Here is a 15883-nt window from a genome sequence, read left to right on the forward strand (position 1 = left end):
ATCCTGTCCTACCTACTGCAGGAACCCAAGGCTGCAAACACACCCACAATTCAAAAACATTCTAAAACGGTTAAAATACTCTAAAACCAGTTATAATTAGAAATATTGTTACATCCACTGATTTCAGGGTTGCTAAGAACAGTATTAAAGCTAGAACCATGAGTATTTCCCACCCAAATAAATAAATCTGCAGAGTGGAGTGCACTCCCATTCAGAACTGGTTGACTACTGGTTCCCTAGACAAAACACCTTTTAACAGCAGATAAATCCTGACAAGACTGAGCTTCAGTTTGTTGGCAATCATTTGGTCCATTCATGATTCCAATGGACAACTTAGCACTTCCACTACCTTGACTAAATCCATTGTCAAGGAAAGACAAGAGTGTATACACTGGAAACACCACACTACAAAACCTTGGATGACCTCACCCAGCAGCTTCAAGTAAATGTGAAACAGAAGAGGGGAGAAAAAAGAACCCTGTAGGACCACATAACGAACATATATCTGTGGGATCCAACAGTAGTACCTGGAAGTGGCCCTTCAGCTAGAATGCCCTCCCACTGGATGTCAAAGAGAACAACTACCAGACTTTTAGAAGACATCTGAAGGCAGCCCTGTTTAGGGAAGCTTTTAATGTTTGGTGCATTACTGTATTTTAATAATTTGTTGGAAGCTGCCCAGAGTGGCTGGGGAAGGCCAGCCAGATGGGCGGGGTATAAATAAATTACTACTACTACTACTACTACTACTACTACTACTACTACTATACTACTGTGATTTCAACTCTGAAATCAGGGAGTCTTTCCAAAAGGAGGCTGATTGTACCAATACTGCTGAAAGTTTGATTCAAGAGTAACTGGAATTTCTTGGCAACCAACCATCAAGCATTCTGCCCACGGAGGAGAGTTGAGATTAACCAACAATTTTTATGGCTCTTGGGGTACAGGGAGAGTTTCTTCAGAAGCAACCTCATAACTGTTAATTTCAAAGCAGCTGGAATCACTCCTTCTAGTAAATAGGTATATAGGCTAGATGCAATAAGCCAAGAAGGGAACCAGTTAAGCAGGCTTGCAGTAGGCAGCACCTCTCCAACCCCCTTATCTACATCCTCATACCACAAAACTAGACTAGAAGGTACTCTAAGCATAAGAAGACCGAACTGCAAAATTAGTTGGATACCAACTCAGGACAGAACTTTGTCCTGGAAGCACACAGCAATATCACAGCATGTTTCCAAGGATCTAGGATGTAAAAATGGCAGAGAACTCTGCATCACCATCACCGCCACAAAGACAACTTGATAAGTCACTACCTGTGTTTGACTGGATTCACACTTGAGATTAGCATGTGTTCTAAATTTTTCCTGCTCCACCTCATTGCCTGTAACTCACTGGTAAACCAGAGACCAGATTGGGTTATGTGAAGTGAGCAAAACTTCTTAGGAGCAATCCTTACTTGAGAGTACCCCCCAAATATGGTTAGGAAAGAGCAATTTTATTCTAAGCTTTAACAGCTTTATGATGCAATTAAGACATTACTGATTCTCAATCATCAGCACAGATTCAAATTATTTAGCAAAACAACTTGCATTAAACGGAACCAAACTATACTATTCCTTCAAAAACTAATTAAAATTCATCTGATATCTGGCAATGCCTTAGTCAGACCACACTTGGAATACTGTGTCCAATTCTGGGCACCACAACTTAAGAAGGATGTTGACAAGCTGGAACGTGTGCAGAGGAGGACAACCAAGATGATCAAGAGTCTGGAAACTAAGCCTTATGAGGAGCACTTGAGGGAGCTGGCTATATTTAGCCTGGAAAAGAGGAGACTGAAAGGAGATATGATAGCCATCTTCAAATATCTTAAGGGCTGTCACATGGAGGAGGGAGCATACTTGTTTTCTCATGCTCTGGAGCAGGCATCCCCAAACTTTGCCCTCCAGCTGTTTTGGGACTACAACTCCCATCATCCCTAGCTAACAGGACCAGTGGTCATGGCTGATGGGAATTGTAGTCCCAAAACAGCTGGAGGGCCGAGTTTGGGGATGCCTGCTCTGGAGGGTAGAACTCGAACCAATGGCTTCAGGTTGCAAGAAAGGAGATTCTAACTAAACAGTCGGAAAAACTTTCTGACAGTAAGAGCTGTTCAGCAGTGAAACAGACTCCCATGAGAGATGGTGGACTCCCCTTCCTTGGAGGTTTTTAAGGAGAGGTTGGATGGCCATCTGTCATGGATGCTTTAGCTGAGATTCCTGCATGCAGGGGATTGGCCTAGAAGACCCTTGGGATGCCTTCCAACTCTAAGATTCTATGATTCCATGGAAGCTCCAGCCGTGTACATGAGCTAAGCAAAAGTATATGAAAGGCGAGTAGTCTTTCAAAGCCTCATTTAAGAATGGTTAGCAAGAATGAAGAGAGTATTTATGGCCTAAAAGTAACAGGCAGATTTTAAAAAAACAACTGAGGAAACCCCTTCCACCTCAAATCTCTGGGGATTCTCATCTAAAATACCAAATTTCTAAAGCAAAAATATTAAGTCACCATGCGTATGTTTTAGCTTAGTTGTGCTTTCAACAATATTTGCATCTGTTCATTTGAAAGCATTTGTCTTACAAACAGTGAAAATAACTGAGATGACCGATTAGCTAGTATGCAGAGAAGCTACCCTACTAACAAAATTACAAAGCTAACAATGAACATTTCACAATCTGCTGTTTTAAGTTCTTTTCCTTTTTAGTGCATACTTTCAGAATGTCAGGTTACAATCCTTCCCCCAAAATATGACTTCAACCAACTCTCACATATAGTTCTCCTAGTTAACTACACAATTAACATTCACATATGTGCAGCCTTTTACAGTAATTCTAGGCATACTTTCTAACATCAAGCAGCAAAAGAGCAATGACCAATAATAAAAAGTAGGATATAACTAATGGGAAGTGTATTCAAATATTGTTTTGGTTGATGTTAATATAAAATAGAATTCAAAACAATCCAGTTATATAGTTTTGCCTTATATCACTTTGTAGCAGCCTCTAAAATCTCCCAGCTTTTTTTCCTGATACGGTATTTCACAAAATGCAGGGGGTTTTTTTCAAACTGTTAAAACTGCATTTTAAAAGCATGTGATTTTTAAAAATTAACGATTTGCCTTAGGAACCATTTCATTTAAAATGTGGTGAACTTTAAAGTACAAGGAAAAGAGTTCAACAAGAGCAATGTTAACACAATTTTGAGGACAGACCGCACTACATAAACCTTTCAGTAGAAAAGCATTTTAAAAATTGTTTAGAAGCAGGCAATTTAGCACTGCATATTTTCTTTGTTACATAATATATACTGAGACATCCCCCTAATTATTTAGGTGCTGGTAAAACCAAACCCACCTGACTGGAGATGTCCATTGCGGCAAACCAGGTTAGTACTGTCATTACAGATTTCCATTTGCAGCTTGGGAATTTGCTTAACTGCCTGCATCTTCTCTATGCAACAAAACAGAAGGGTGGGGAAGGACAAATAAAAAACAAAAAATGAACCCATGGAAGTTACGTACACTAATCACACAAAAAATGACTTTGCCTTTGATTGACTTGAAATGGATTAAAGTTAGAAAGCATGTGTCTTATGTTTGCTATATTATGAAGCTACAAGAACATCTAAAAGATGATATACTATTATGAAAAGGTTGTGAATTACAGTCAATAACCAAGTTAGTCAGAAATCACAATGTAAAAGATTGATGGGAAACTTTTCAATGCTGTATGCACAAGGTATCTCTATCCATGGGAAAAAGAAGGTTTTAGGTGAGAGAGCTTGTAACCAGTTGGTACATGTTGCAGCCAGATCTTATCTTTATAGTACGCTTTATTGGCAAATGTTTGTGTATAATTACCACTCCATATTTAACAGATAATGCTTGCTTCAGCAGATTACATCACATCAGACAATTCTTCAATTAATAAGGTTGAGCAAGAATCATCTTTTCTGATCAAATTAGCATCTTCAAACTTCAACACTACATTACTAAATATCAAATATCCTAAAGGGAAAATGGATTCTTAAAGGGGTGTAGCAATATTGTACAATTAGCAGATTTGGGGTAAACTGATGAAGTCTTTCTGCCACTTCTAAAGTATGATGTGTGCTTGAGAAATATTCCAAGAAATTATACTGCTTCAATTCCAACGCTCCAGGCCTTATGACAATCATTATTTGTCATCTTTCTGACGTAACATAGTTTCTCTTGTATTAAACAGCCTCTTGAACTTGACTCGTCATAACACCCTGCAGCATTCACACACTTAACTTATTTGGAGTTCTTCACACTAATTGGTTTTAGAAAGAGGGCTCAACACCCATTTTATTTAACAAAAGAAAGGTTGGGTGCAGGGTTGCCATTCTGCAGATGGAAGTGATTGTGATTTAGCAGCTTATCCTGGAATAAAGATGGCTATTTTCTACTACCCCCCTTTCCCCCTGCAGCCCTCAGTGCCACTGCCCATTGTTGCAGAGGGGCCTGCAGCCACTGATATCAGCTTTTCAGAGGGCAACACAAGAAAGGAGAAACTGACAAAAATAATCTTCCCCTTCTCTGTTCCTCTAGCCGAGTTTCACATGATCAAAACTCCATTGCATGCAAGTTTGAATCCAACCCACACAGAAAAAAAAAACAGCCACTGTCAAAAAGCAACCGTTTTCAATGCAGTTTTGCCTCACAAAATGCATTCTTCAATTATATATGAAGAGCCTGCTGGATCAGGCCAAGTACACTGTACTGTATTTGTGTTGTTATCCAGTTGTCTTTGGATCAAAAGGTGACTCCAGTTGATGATTTCATCATACGTCAAGAGACAAAGTGGCACGATAAGAGGCCTAGAGCCAAACATAAGGTCAGTTATTTCTAACACTTGTCAAATTTAGTTACATGCCTCCTTGAGTTTTTGTTCCAACATAGGGACACGGGTGGTGCTGTGGTCTAAACCACTGAGCCTTGGGCTTGCCGTTCAAAAGGTAACTGGTTTGAATCCCCTCGACGAGGTGAGCTCCCGTTATTCAGTCCCAGCTCCTGCCAACCTAGCAGTTCGAAAGCACGCCAAAAGTGCAAGTAGATTAATAGGTACCACTTCAGCGGGAAGGTAAATGGCGTTTCTGTGCACTGCTCTGGTGTCAGTGTTCCGTTGCACCAGAAGCGGCTTAGTCATGCTGGCCACATGACGCGGAAAAACTGTCTGCGGAGTGGACAAACACTGGCTCCCTTGGCCTATAAAGCGAGATGAGCGCCGCAAGCCTAGAGTCGTTCGCGACTGGACTTAACAGTCAGGGGTCCCTTTACCCTTTACCTAGGGCTTATGGAAACGGCTATGTCTTGTTGATGGAGGGTGAAGATGTTGAGAGATTTCACTTGCATGCTCTAAACTATTTTTATTTTAAAATGCTTGTGTGATGCTTTTCCAGGCAAAGACTATCAAAAGAGATTTACAACCAATAAAAACTACAAGCATTAAACTCAAGAATAAAGATCACAGATAAAAGATTCCAGCTTCCTTAAGTGAACAGCCTCAATTACATCAAAAGATGGCAACAAAACACACAGCTGCATGCTGTCAGCATACTGATGACGCTGCAGCCACACCTTTGGATACCTTCCTCCAGAAGTTTCATGTAGATATTAAAAAACATGGAACAACAATACAGAGCCCTATGCTACCCCACAAATGAAAAAACCACTATGAAGCCATTATCAGCCCCCCAAACTAAATGTGGTTTCTTTCCATAATTGCACCAAGTTTCAAACAGATTGCTGCTGCTTATAAACAATACATGTTAAGTATTACACTCTATGTCAAAATTATCTATGCAATGGCAATAACTCACCTAAAGCCTTATTAACAATAAATGCTACAATAAAAATTATTTCAGAATTATAGTTTTTCCATAAAACAACACATAAATAAACAAATAATTATCAGATTTACTTTTAAGCTACAGGCATATGCATGCTAACATGTGATCTAAATCATATCCATTAAATGTAGGGAGACTACTGAATATACAGCATATGCATAAGATTGGGCTACTATCTGGCCTAAGACGTACTGCAAGGGATGACCATGGTCAGCCTGCTGCAGCAAAACAAAGCAGTGTCCTCTGGCACCTTAAGGACTCAGTTCCTTCTGTACTTTTGCCAAGTACCAGCAGGACCAATAAATTACTTGAAGCCCTCATCTCAAGAAGAAAGAAGCAAGATTAATTTGGAGCGTTCCAGAAAAAACAGAGTTATATTTAAACTATGTTGTGGGGAAGAAAGATCTCCTTCCTCCTGTGACTGAAACTCTGAGTAGGACTGGAAACCCACTGGTGAGGGGAAGAGAATGGAAGGGCAGGTGGGAGGGGCAAGAGGTACAGTTATAGCTCAGGAAGACTGATACTTAAGCCAGACTTCTCATACCTAAAAAGCTTGTGTTAACAGAGTACATACTATAGCTATATGATGTTAATTTTAAGTTTTTACTATGCTCTATTGAAAACAAGTTGTATGTCATGGCCATGGAATATGATTAGATTTTTTTTTTAGTGTGACTCAGTCATCAGCTCTAAAGCTTTACTTAAGTTCTTAAATCTAACACTCATTACTGCAATATAGGAATGCGACATGCAGCAAGTTGCATGCATCTCTTACACCAAGAGCAGTCTCAGGAGACTGCTGGTTTGAGTGGAGGTATGCCAGGAAGTGAGTAGGCTGCTTAACATATGGCATGTATCCATTTTTCTGCCCAAATTTAGTTGCAGCAGGAGTGGTTGGGTTTTAAGTAGAAAAACAGTCTGAAGGGGAAAGGTTAAGCAGCCTCTTTCAATGCCATGGTTCCACACAAACTTGCATCCTCCTAAGGCTGGTTTCTTACACAGTCTAGTTTGGTCCTTTATTCTTTTTCCTTGATATAAGAATGACAAGCTGTGAATTCACTCAGATTTACTAAAAGAGACCATTTAAAATGTTTATTTTAGGTGTAACATGGATTTACTTCCACTGGGTGTATCAAATAAATCATCTTTTCAGAGAGCCAACTGAACTCCAGAACTCTAGTTCTTCGTCTTCGTAGTGTCTTGAGTCTGTTTTTCTCACAGCCCCTTTAAATCCCTCCCCCTAAAAGACCCAGACTCTGCCAATATTCCTGTATCTGTGTCACAGTGGGTATATAGGTTCTATGCAATTAAAATCCAATACTGAGCTACCCCTTTCAAAAATTAAAAAGCCAGATTAATAAATGTTTCTTAAATATATGCATTGTGTAGCTATCATTTCCCATTTTCCAAAATAAAAATATTAAGTAATACCTAACAGCTGCAAACGGTCCTTGGCCATTGCCAAATTTGTCATCATTTTAGACTGGAGACGGCGAGCTCGATCACAATGATCTCCTTAAAAAGAAAGTTAAATATTCAGATTCAAGCATAAGTACAGCAGTAATGTTTGTCCCACACTATAGCAAAAAAGAGAAGTAAATATTAAAATTACAACTTACTTAAATTATCCATGCATCTAGAAGTAACTGACATAGCAAAAAAATCCTAATGATGCTCTGCATAGATATCTAACATTAGAACAAGTCTGTGCATGCTTTTCTCTCTTCAGGGACATTTGCACAAATGAGGAAAATATGCAAATGAACACAGTAGTAAGAACGTGTTCCGACTAGCTGTATTTCCCCATTACGTGTGCAATTAGCCTGCTCCCTGTTAATATTTTCTATTCTCTGCCATTATTTCAAAATGCTGATATGGAACTAGCATTAGTATTAGGTCTCTTTCTGACAAGTAATATGTCAGATTTCTAAACTGATGAAAAAACCATTCTAACGGAACATGAACTTTGGATTGATTTTAGCCCCAAGAATCTCTAAACGACAAAAACTTCTAAGATATTAATAAATGCTAACTATTTGCCATGCCACATTTACATTACAATTTTTGTATACTTGTTTTGCCAATTTACAGATAGGATGCCTTCTTACATCAAAATTAAATAGGTATTTAAAGCTTTCAACTTGCTTAAAAGCAACACCAAAAATGTTAGTGCCAAGGTAGCAAAATTGACTTGAGGCAAAAAATCTGACTGAATTTTATCCCCATCCCCTCTGAAAAAAGAACATGAACCATCAACAGAGATACTTTGTAGAACCACAACTGTGACAAACAAAAACAAAATCCAGGTTATCTGTTCAAAATAAAAGTTCAGCTAAGAAACAAGTGGTAGATAATATAAACTATCCAAAAAAGAGTGAACCATTAGCACGTGAACCCATTATTATTATTACTATTATTTCTTGAATTTATATACCATCCTATACCCACATGTCTCAGTGTGGTTCAGAGTTATCTGGAAGGCATAGGTGCCAACTTGATGGGGCCCTGGCTAACCGAGCACCCACAAAATTCCCTATGAAGGGTCCGGGCACCCATAAATTTCAGTGCCAGGGCCATGCTCACTGCATGGCACCCATGGTCATGGAGCCAAGGTGGCACTCCTGCTGGAAGGATTTTTATTCTTGCATTATGTCAAATTTCTGTACGTACTCCATTCTTTTGAAGAAGTAACTGGCAACAGACAAGATGATGGCATGGTGGGGAAAAGGGGTTAAAAGCACCTGGGCACCACAGAATGCCTTCATCAGACTTTAAGTCATGATAAAACTTATTTCTAAGTTCTGACATGAAAGTTTATATATGCACAGTATTTTGAGCATGTTTCCTTATGGGCAAGCTGCTATTTGTGTTGGTTAGGCCTGCAGTTTCTAAAGAAAAGGTTTGCAATTGTGCTGATCTAAATCACACATGTAGCCCTCCAGATGTTGTTGGACTCCAACTCCCATAGGCCTCGCAGCTATGACCAATGGTCAAGGATGATTTTTTTTGGTTATTATTTAGAAAATTTAATGAGTATTGGTTTGAGTATTTCCAAAACAGAGATTTTATTTCAAGTACAATTAGCTGTCAGCAATTAAGGAAGTGTATTGCATTCAACAACTCTGGCCTTGTTCACACATCACATTCAAACATAAACTAAGGTTTAGTTGTTTTTTTATAAACATACTTGTCTACCTCAATTTTGTGAAAAATATCAAAGCCATCTGAAACAATTATAATACAATAAAAACCACATAAACAATTGAAACAGATCACCAGCTGACTACGATGGGAAATGTTTCTTAATTGTCTGCCTTATGGCAAAGAAAAATTTTCAGCAAACATTTGAAAGTTAACATGAACGCTACTCCTCTGCCACTCCTGCTGCATTGCAAGGAAACAAGCTGTGGTCTGGTGGCCAACATATCTTAAACAAAGTCTGTAGTTTTTGCTCTAAACAAGCCCCAACCATAATGCTAAATGAGACCATGGTTTGTTTCCTGGCAGTGTGGCAGCAGCAGGAGCAAACAACCAGTGATTAACCTCAAGGAAACCAAAAATCATGGTAATATGGCTTGAGGTCAGAGGGGAAAAACTTAACCATGAAAAACTTTTTTTAATTCTGCAAAAAATAAAAAAGATTTACTAGGTTTTCTTTGCCAATTTCAATTGCTCCTTCTGTTTATTCATTTAAATTTAGGATCAAAATAAGCTCACAGTTTCACAGACACAAGGTTGGCCTACCTTGACCAGTAACTAGCACAGCTATTCCTTTTTCCAGTTCTTCAATCCCCTTTCTGTACCATTCAACAGCTTGTTCCTTTTGTCCTGCTGAGAAAAAGTTGGTTGCATACTTTCCGTTATGAAGAATGGTCAGAACTACAGACACTGTATAGAGCCTATGGAAGTTATTTGAAGATGGCTACCAGTATGCACATTCAGACTTCTGTTTTCTCTTCTCCATCCTCCAGCTCCCAACAACCCAAATCTGCTCAACCCTCTGGAACAGATTTTGAGTCTTGTGGGGGCCCGCAGGGGGTAACTGCTCCACACTACATTGGATCTCAACCCAGTATTAAAGCTTGTTCAGAAAGCAACCCAATAGCAATATGTGCAGAAAGGTAATTACACATCAAGAGTTGTTATGGGATTGATGAAATACAGAACGTTCATATTGTGCTTTTGATTGCTTGCAGCCTGACAAGTAAATCAAAAGTATCCCCATATGCAGATGGAAAGCTAAGGTATACAGATGGCTTCCTAGATGGCTAACGCTATCTAGGAAGTTCATGACTGAAGTGACAGGTGACCTCAGACTTTCAGGTTCAGACCTCACCTTGACATTATGCTACTCTGACTGCCTTCACGTTCCTTTTTTTTGTTTTGTTTTTTTTAAAGAAACAAAGTGTCAATAAAGTATTTAGATAGAAAAATGAGAATCTGGATCACAAGAGAATGTGAGAAGTCAATGAATTCACAGTGCCTTGCTTTTAATATCAGATTACTCAAGAGAGCACACAATCAAAGTCTGAAAGTTACCCAATTCAATCCCACACAGGAATGCTGGATCATCCACACAACAGCTGCTACAAGTAAATCCATACACTCCAGACCTCAACAGGCTATGGTTATATCAGGTGAACTATTAAAAGCATCTTAAAAGTAAGGAGCTCCAGACAGCTCACATTAGCAAGCAAATCCACATGCCTAGAAGGAGAAAAGCACAGCCAAGCAGGGCAATTACCCATTCAATATGTGAGAATTTCTTTCAGTTCAGATCCTGAACTGAGCAAACCACATTAATATGTTGACACAGTTTGCAATACAGTCCATGAAGTTTTGCCATAATTTTTTTGCATGTGAAGAATCAGTGTGTTATACTATGAGTCAGTCATGAAGCTTACTATGTGACCCCGGCTCCCCCACTCTCTTAGCCTAACCTATCCTAAACCTACCACAAATTATGCAGTCGAGCTTCCCACATTTGGGGAAATCGCAGGGGTCAGCACACCCAGAGTGCAATGGAAAGTTATTTTCATAGGCTTGTCAAACTGTCTTGAACTCATTCACTTACTTCCTTATCTTGATTCTGCTGAACAAATGAGATAGAAAGGTTTAATCTTAATGTTTCAGATTTGTTTAATCTCTCATACAAAACAATGGGCAATCAGCTATATTACTCCCAGATATTGCTTATTTCTACACTTTCCAGGAAAGCCATGTAGTGCCACAATCACTAAGTAGGGAAACTTAAAGGGCGGGCAACTTGAAAAAATACCCAATTCAAGCTTATGTTTTGGAAGTGACTGGACACAGGGTTCGAATTCACAATCAATTCCTAAAAATAACAAAAGGCAAGAGGTGACATGATAGATGTTTATGAAATAATGCATGGCATGGAGACAGTGGTTAGAGAAAAGTTTTTCTCCCTCTCTCATAACGCTAGAATTCATGGACATCCAATGAAGCTGAATGTTGGAAGAATGAGGGCAGCTAAAAGAAAGTACTTTAGGCAACACATAATTAAACAATGGAACTCACTCTCACAGGAGGCATCAATGGCCACCAACTTAGGCAGCTTTAAAAGTGGATTAAAAAAATTCATGCAGGACAAGGTTATAAACAGCTACTAGCCATGCTGGCAATGGTCTATCTCAACTGTGAGAGGCATTATGCCTCTCAATACCAGTTGGGTAGAGTAATGTTGCACTCAGGTCTAGCTTGCGGTCTTCCCACAAGCATCTGGGTGGCCACTATGAAAACAGGATAGTGGATGAGCCACTGGCCTGATCCAGTAGGCTCTTACCATGTTCTTAATGTCAGTCTTAATTTTTGTTTTTGTTACATATGTTGGCAGTCCAATGCTGTTTGTTCAGAACCATAACTTGTGGTAAGGAACACATTTTGGATGTAAAAGGTTCAATCCCTGGCATCTCCAGCTAAAAGTATCTTAGGTAGCAGTGTTGGGAATAACCTCTGCTTGAGACCCAGGGGTAGGTTAGAATCAACCAGTTGTCTAGGTCAGTGTAAGGTGCTTCAACATATCCATCTTATTGTATTTTAAAATATTTGTGACTGCTGCATTGGAAAGGTTATTTTTCCCTCTTATTCTAAATCACCACGAAATAAGTAAATGGAAAGAGTGGGTCTTAACCTATTACATTAAGTAAAACTTACAACAACAAACCTCACTTCAGTCCCTATTTATTTACAGCATGGTTTTAAAAAGCTTCTATCAATGGCTTATCTTTTACCAAAAGTGTCACACCAGAAAGCACTGAAGGTTACAAATGGCAAACGATTTAGCTTTAAAATATCTGAACTATCATGTTCTCTCACAAGACTAACAGCTACTGATTAAGTTACAGTACAGTCAACCCTAACAAAAAAAAAGGCCTTTCTGAATAGTTTGCCTCCACAGAGCTCACCATTCTACACATTCCCCCCCCCCTCATCATTACCAGCTCAAGAATTTGTCTGAACCCCTTAGAAACTTGAATTTGATATGCAGCCCAAACAAGTTAACAGAAGCAGCGGCTGGTGATGGTGTATGATGAACCACAGTAGTACAAGCTGAACTCGGAGAACAAAGAGACTAAGCGGGTAACACAAAGTCTCTTTCACATTCACAGCAAAGCCTCCCTCTACATAGACTCCACCCACCAAGTCCTTCATGTCAGCACCCAACCATACATCCTAACATTCGCCGCCTCTTATGGGGTGAATATACCACCACAGGCTTTTCACTCTGGAGCAATTCTACTCTTCAAAGCCCCTCGCCTTTTAAACCCCTGCCTATCTAACTAATTGCGCGCGGAGTGAACCATCGCTGCCAACACTACAAGGAGGACCTAAAAAAACGCTCTTCAGTCCCCTCGACTGCGAGAGCAGATGGGCGACAAGAGCGAACTCGGAAGCAATTTATCAACATAAGGAGACACAGCGCCGGGAAGGGGAGGTTGACGGAACTGGGGGGCACCAAAGATGGGGGGCGCAGCCATCCGACGGGCGTGAGGCGACGGCGAAAGGGGGCCCGTCCCTGTCCTCCTGGGCGGCATCCCCTTCCCCTTCCCTCCGCCGGCACCGTCCTCGCCGCGCAACACAGCCCCCCCCCCCATCCTTTGCCGCAGCCATTTCGCCTCTCCGGGGCCTCCCTTACCGGCCTCGTCTTCGTCGATGCGCAGCGCCGTGGAGATGCACTCGAAGGCGCGCTTGTGGCAGGCTCGCACGGTCTCGGGAGCGTCGCCGGCGCCGGCCCTGGCGGTGCCTTTGGCGGCTGCCATGAGGATGCCGCCGCGGGAGAGGCGCTCGCAGAGCCAGGCGAACAGCAGCCCCAGCTGGAAGGCCAGGAAGCGGAGCAGGGCGAAGGCGGCGAACAGCGGGTACGAGAAGTAGTAGAGGTTGCGCTTGTGAGGGGAAGCCGCCGCCGCCGTCGCCGCAGCTGCCTGTTGCTGGTGGTGCTGGACGGAAGGAGCCGGCCCGGCCCCGGGCGGAGAGGAAGTCCCGGCGGCCCGAGTCGGGGAGCTGGAGGCGGCTGAGCCCTTCTTCTTCCCTCTCCCGCCCGGAGAATTCATTCACCACCGCCGTCGCCATAACCCGCTGCCAGCGACTGACAACAACCAGCCGCGCGGGCCTGCCATGGCACAGGCTACGCCCCTTTCCCTCAGCCCCGCTATCAGGAACAGGGGGCACTCGCAGGCGCGCGCACGAGGCAATCTGCGCAGCGACGCTTCCTGAATAAGGAGCGCCGTAACAGCAGCCCTTCGCCGGCTGCCTGGACGCTCTCGTCAATTTGCGCCTGCGCGAACCGCAGAAGCGACAATAGGGGGCGTGGTCGGCACTACGGGCGGTAGGGAAAAGAGGCGGGTCAACCCGGAAGGCTACCATCACGCAATTCTTCTCACGTAATTAACGGAGATAGCGGGTTGGCTGGCTGGTGTGTCTCTTAGTGTCGGCGTAAAAGCCAATACAGTACTGTACTAGGTAGGGTTTATGCCCCTCTTCCTCCACTCTACATTGCACCCGCTTTGTGTGGAAGCGGTGCACTCTGGGCAATGTAGTCAGTAAGGGAATACAATGCGTAATGGGAGTTAGGATTTCTTTATTCTGTCCTCAGCCTGTTGACAGAATGTCAAGTCAAGAAGGGAGGGAGGCAGGGAAGTTTTCTAAAGATCCCCGCAAATTAAAAACTAAACTGGGGGTGTTCGAAGTAATATAAAACACATAAAATTACAGAATGATGCAGCAAAGCTTAAAGAGACTTATGTGATGCTGGTTATGTTTTTGAATAAATGACCTATTTAAAACAAGAATTGTCTAGAAGCCCTATTCACTATTCCAATACATTTTTTTTACCATATGGATCATCACAATGTCACTATCTCTTCCTATATAATTTCCCATGTCCATGGGGTAGGCCACTTGTCTGTTCTGGAGGAACAGGTATACAGTATAGTCTGGGGGTGCGTCTCTGGACCCATGTTTGTCTCTTGGTGTGCAAATTACCTTGGTAGCCAAGCATGCCTTTTACCAGCTTTGTTAGGGCAGCTCTGGCTGTTCCTATACAGATATGCTTGGCCACTGTGGTCTTGATATTTGTAACCTGAAGTCTAGATTACTGTGATGTGCTCCATGTGGGATCTATGTACCCTTGAACTTAATTGCAGCGGCGCAGAATGCAGCAGGTAGGTTGTTGGCTGGGATATTCTTTCACCATCACCATATAACACCTCTGCTGTGGGAGCTGAACTTGTTGCCAAAAAGCTATCACGCACCATTAAAGGTTTTACTTTCAGTATTCCAAGCCCTAAAAAAGTTGGAATAGGTTTCCTAAGGGACCATCTTGCCTCATATAGCCCTGCCTGGCAATTGCACATCTCTAGAGGAGCACTGCTGAGACTACTGTATGCCTCAGATGTGTGCTTAGTTTGTACTGGAAACGAGGCTTTGAGTGTTGAAGCTCTAGCCCTCAGGAATTAATTACTGCTTGAGATTAGACAGGCGCTCGATGTCTTGATGTTTAGGTGGCTACTGAAGATGTTTTTGAAGACTTTCCCTGAAGTGTGACTCAGTCCTTTTATGGAATATTACTTATTCATATTTAGAAATGCTTTTATTGTTTTTGGAGTGTGTATTATTATTTGTTGTTTTTATCTCATTTTATCTTGTGTACTGCTTTGAGGGCATCAGGCTGTGATGAGGTTATTAATAACAAATTTTAAAAATCTTTGGATGGCATATAAAATATATAAAATAATTGGATGGCATATAAAATATAGACAACCTATCTAATTTCTAGTACACATAGAATGCAATCCTATGCAGAATTAATCACTTTTGAACCTATTGATTTCAATGTAATACCTAACTGTATAGGATCAGTAATGCATTTATATAAAAGCTAATTCCTAGAATACAATTTTCATGTCACAAATAATAATCATAAGCATGTTGTGGAAAAGCATCAGCTTGGATTTACAGACGTTATAATTTGTACCTATCACAATTATGCTGCCAATGAAAGGCAATCAGATCCATTGTTAAAGGATGCAATTATCTGTCCTGTGGGTCAAATAACATCAGTAAATGAAATATTCCTAACTAGGAGTTTTCCCTCAAATTTTGAAAACCTGCAGTTGTTTTTTCTTGATGAATACTGGAGGCAAACTTGAGTCATACCCTCAGAATGAGTACCCTTTCTTCCAATGGCAGGGTTGCCTGGGATGCTAATATTGTATCCCTGCATCCCCTCCTCCTCTTTGTGCACTTGGAATGAGACTGTGCTTTCGCTGCAATATTGATGCTTCTGAGATTCACCTCCACTGCAGGGAATGGGATGATACCATTGCCCGTATGTTAGCAGAGTCAAGGGAATATTGGGTTCACCCACTTCAATGTAGAGTGACTGATACTCAGCATTTAAAATTAAGTTGCCATGTTGGATGTATCAGCCCTCCTTGTGTTACACTAGAAT

The 15883-nt window shown here is 41.3% G+C and overlaps 1 protein-coding gene across 5 annotated transcripts in view; it reads right to left on the minus strand.

Annotated features, from left to right (window-relative positions):
• The window catches only part of SPAST (spastin), a 30221-nt gene extending 16512 nt beyond the window's left edge, over nucleotides 1-13709 (minus strand). Inside the window, exons 1-4 of one of the 5 annotated variants that reach the window (XM_028724176.2) lie at nucleotides 13070-13709; nucleotides 9655-9738; nucleotides 7342-7425; nucleotides 3393-3488 (exon numbers count right to left, since the gene is read on the minus strand). In XM_028724176.2, the coding sequence (XP_028580009.2) occupies nucleotides 3393-3488; nucleotides 7342-7425; nucleotides 9655-9738; nucleotides 13070-13484 (679 nt within the window). In that variant the 5' untranslated portion in view covers nucleotides 13485-13709. Of the gene's footprint in view, nucleotides 1-3392; nucleotides 3489-7341; nucleotides 7426-9654; nucleotides 9742-13069 lie in introns of all 5 variants that reach the window. The other 4 variants (XM_028724175.2, XM_028724178.2, XM_028724177.2 and 1 more) reach the window with 4 other exon arrangements.
• Between the last annotated feature and the right edge of the window lie 2174 nt (nucleotides 13710-15883).

The sequence above is a fragment of the Podarcis muralis genome, chromosome 3, assembly GCF_964188315.1.
Source record: "Podarcis muralis chromosome 3, rPodMur119.hap1.1, whole genome shotgun sequence".
In the NCBI taxonomy this organism is placed as follows: domain Eukaryota; kingdom Metazoa; phylum Chordata; class Lepidosauria; order Squamata; family Lacertidae; genus Podarcis; species Podarcis muralis.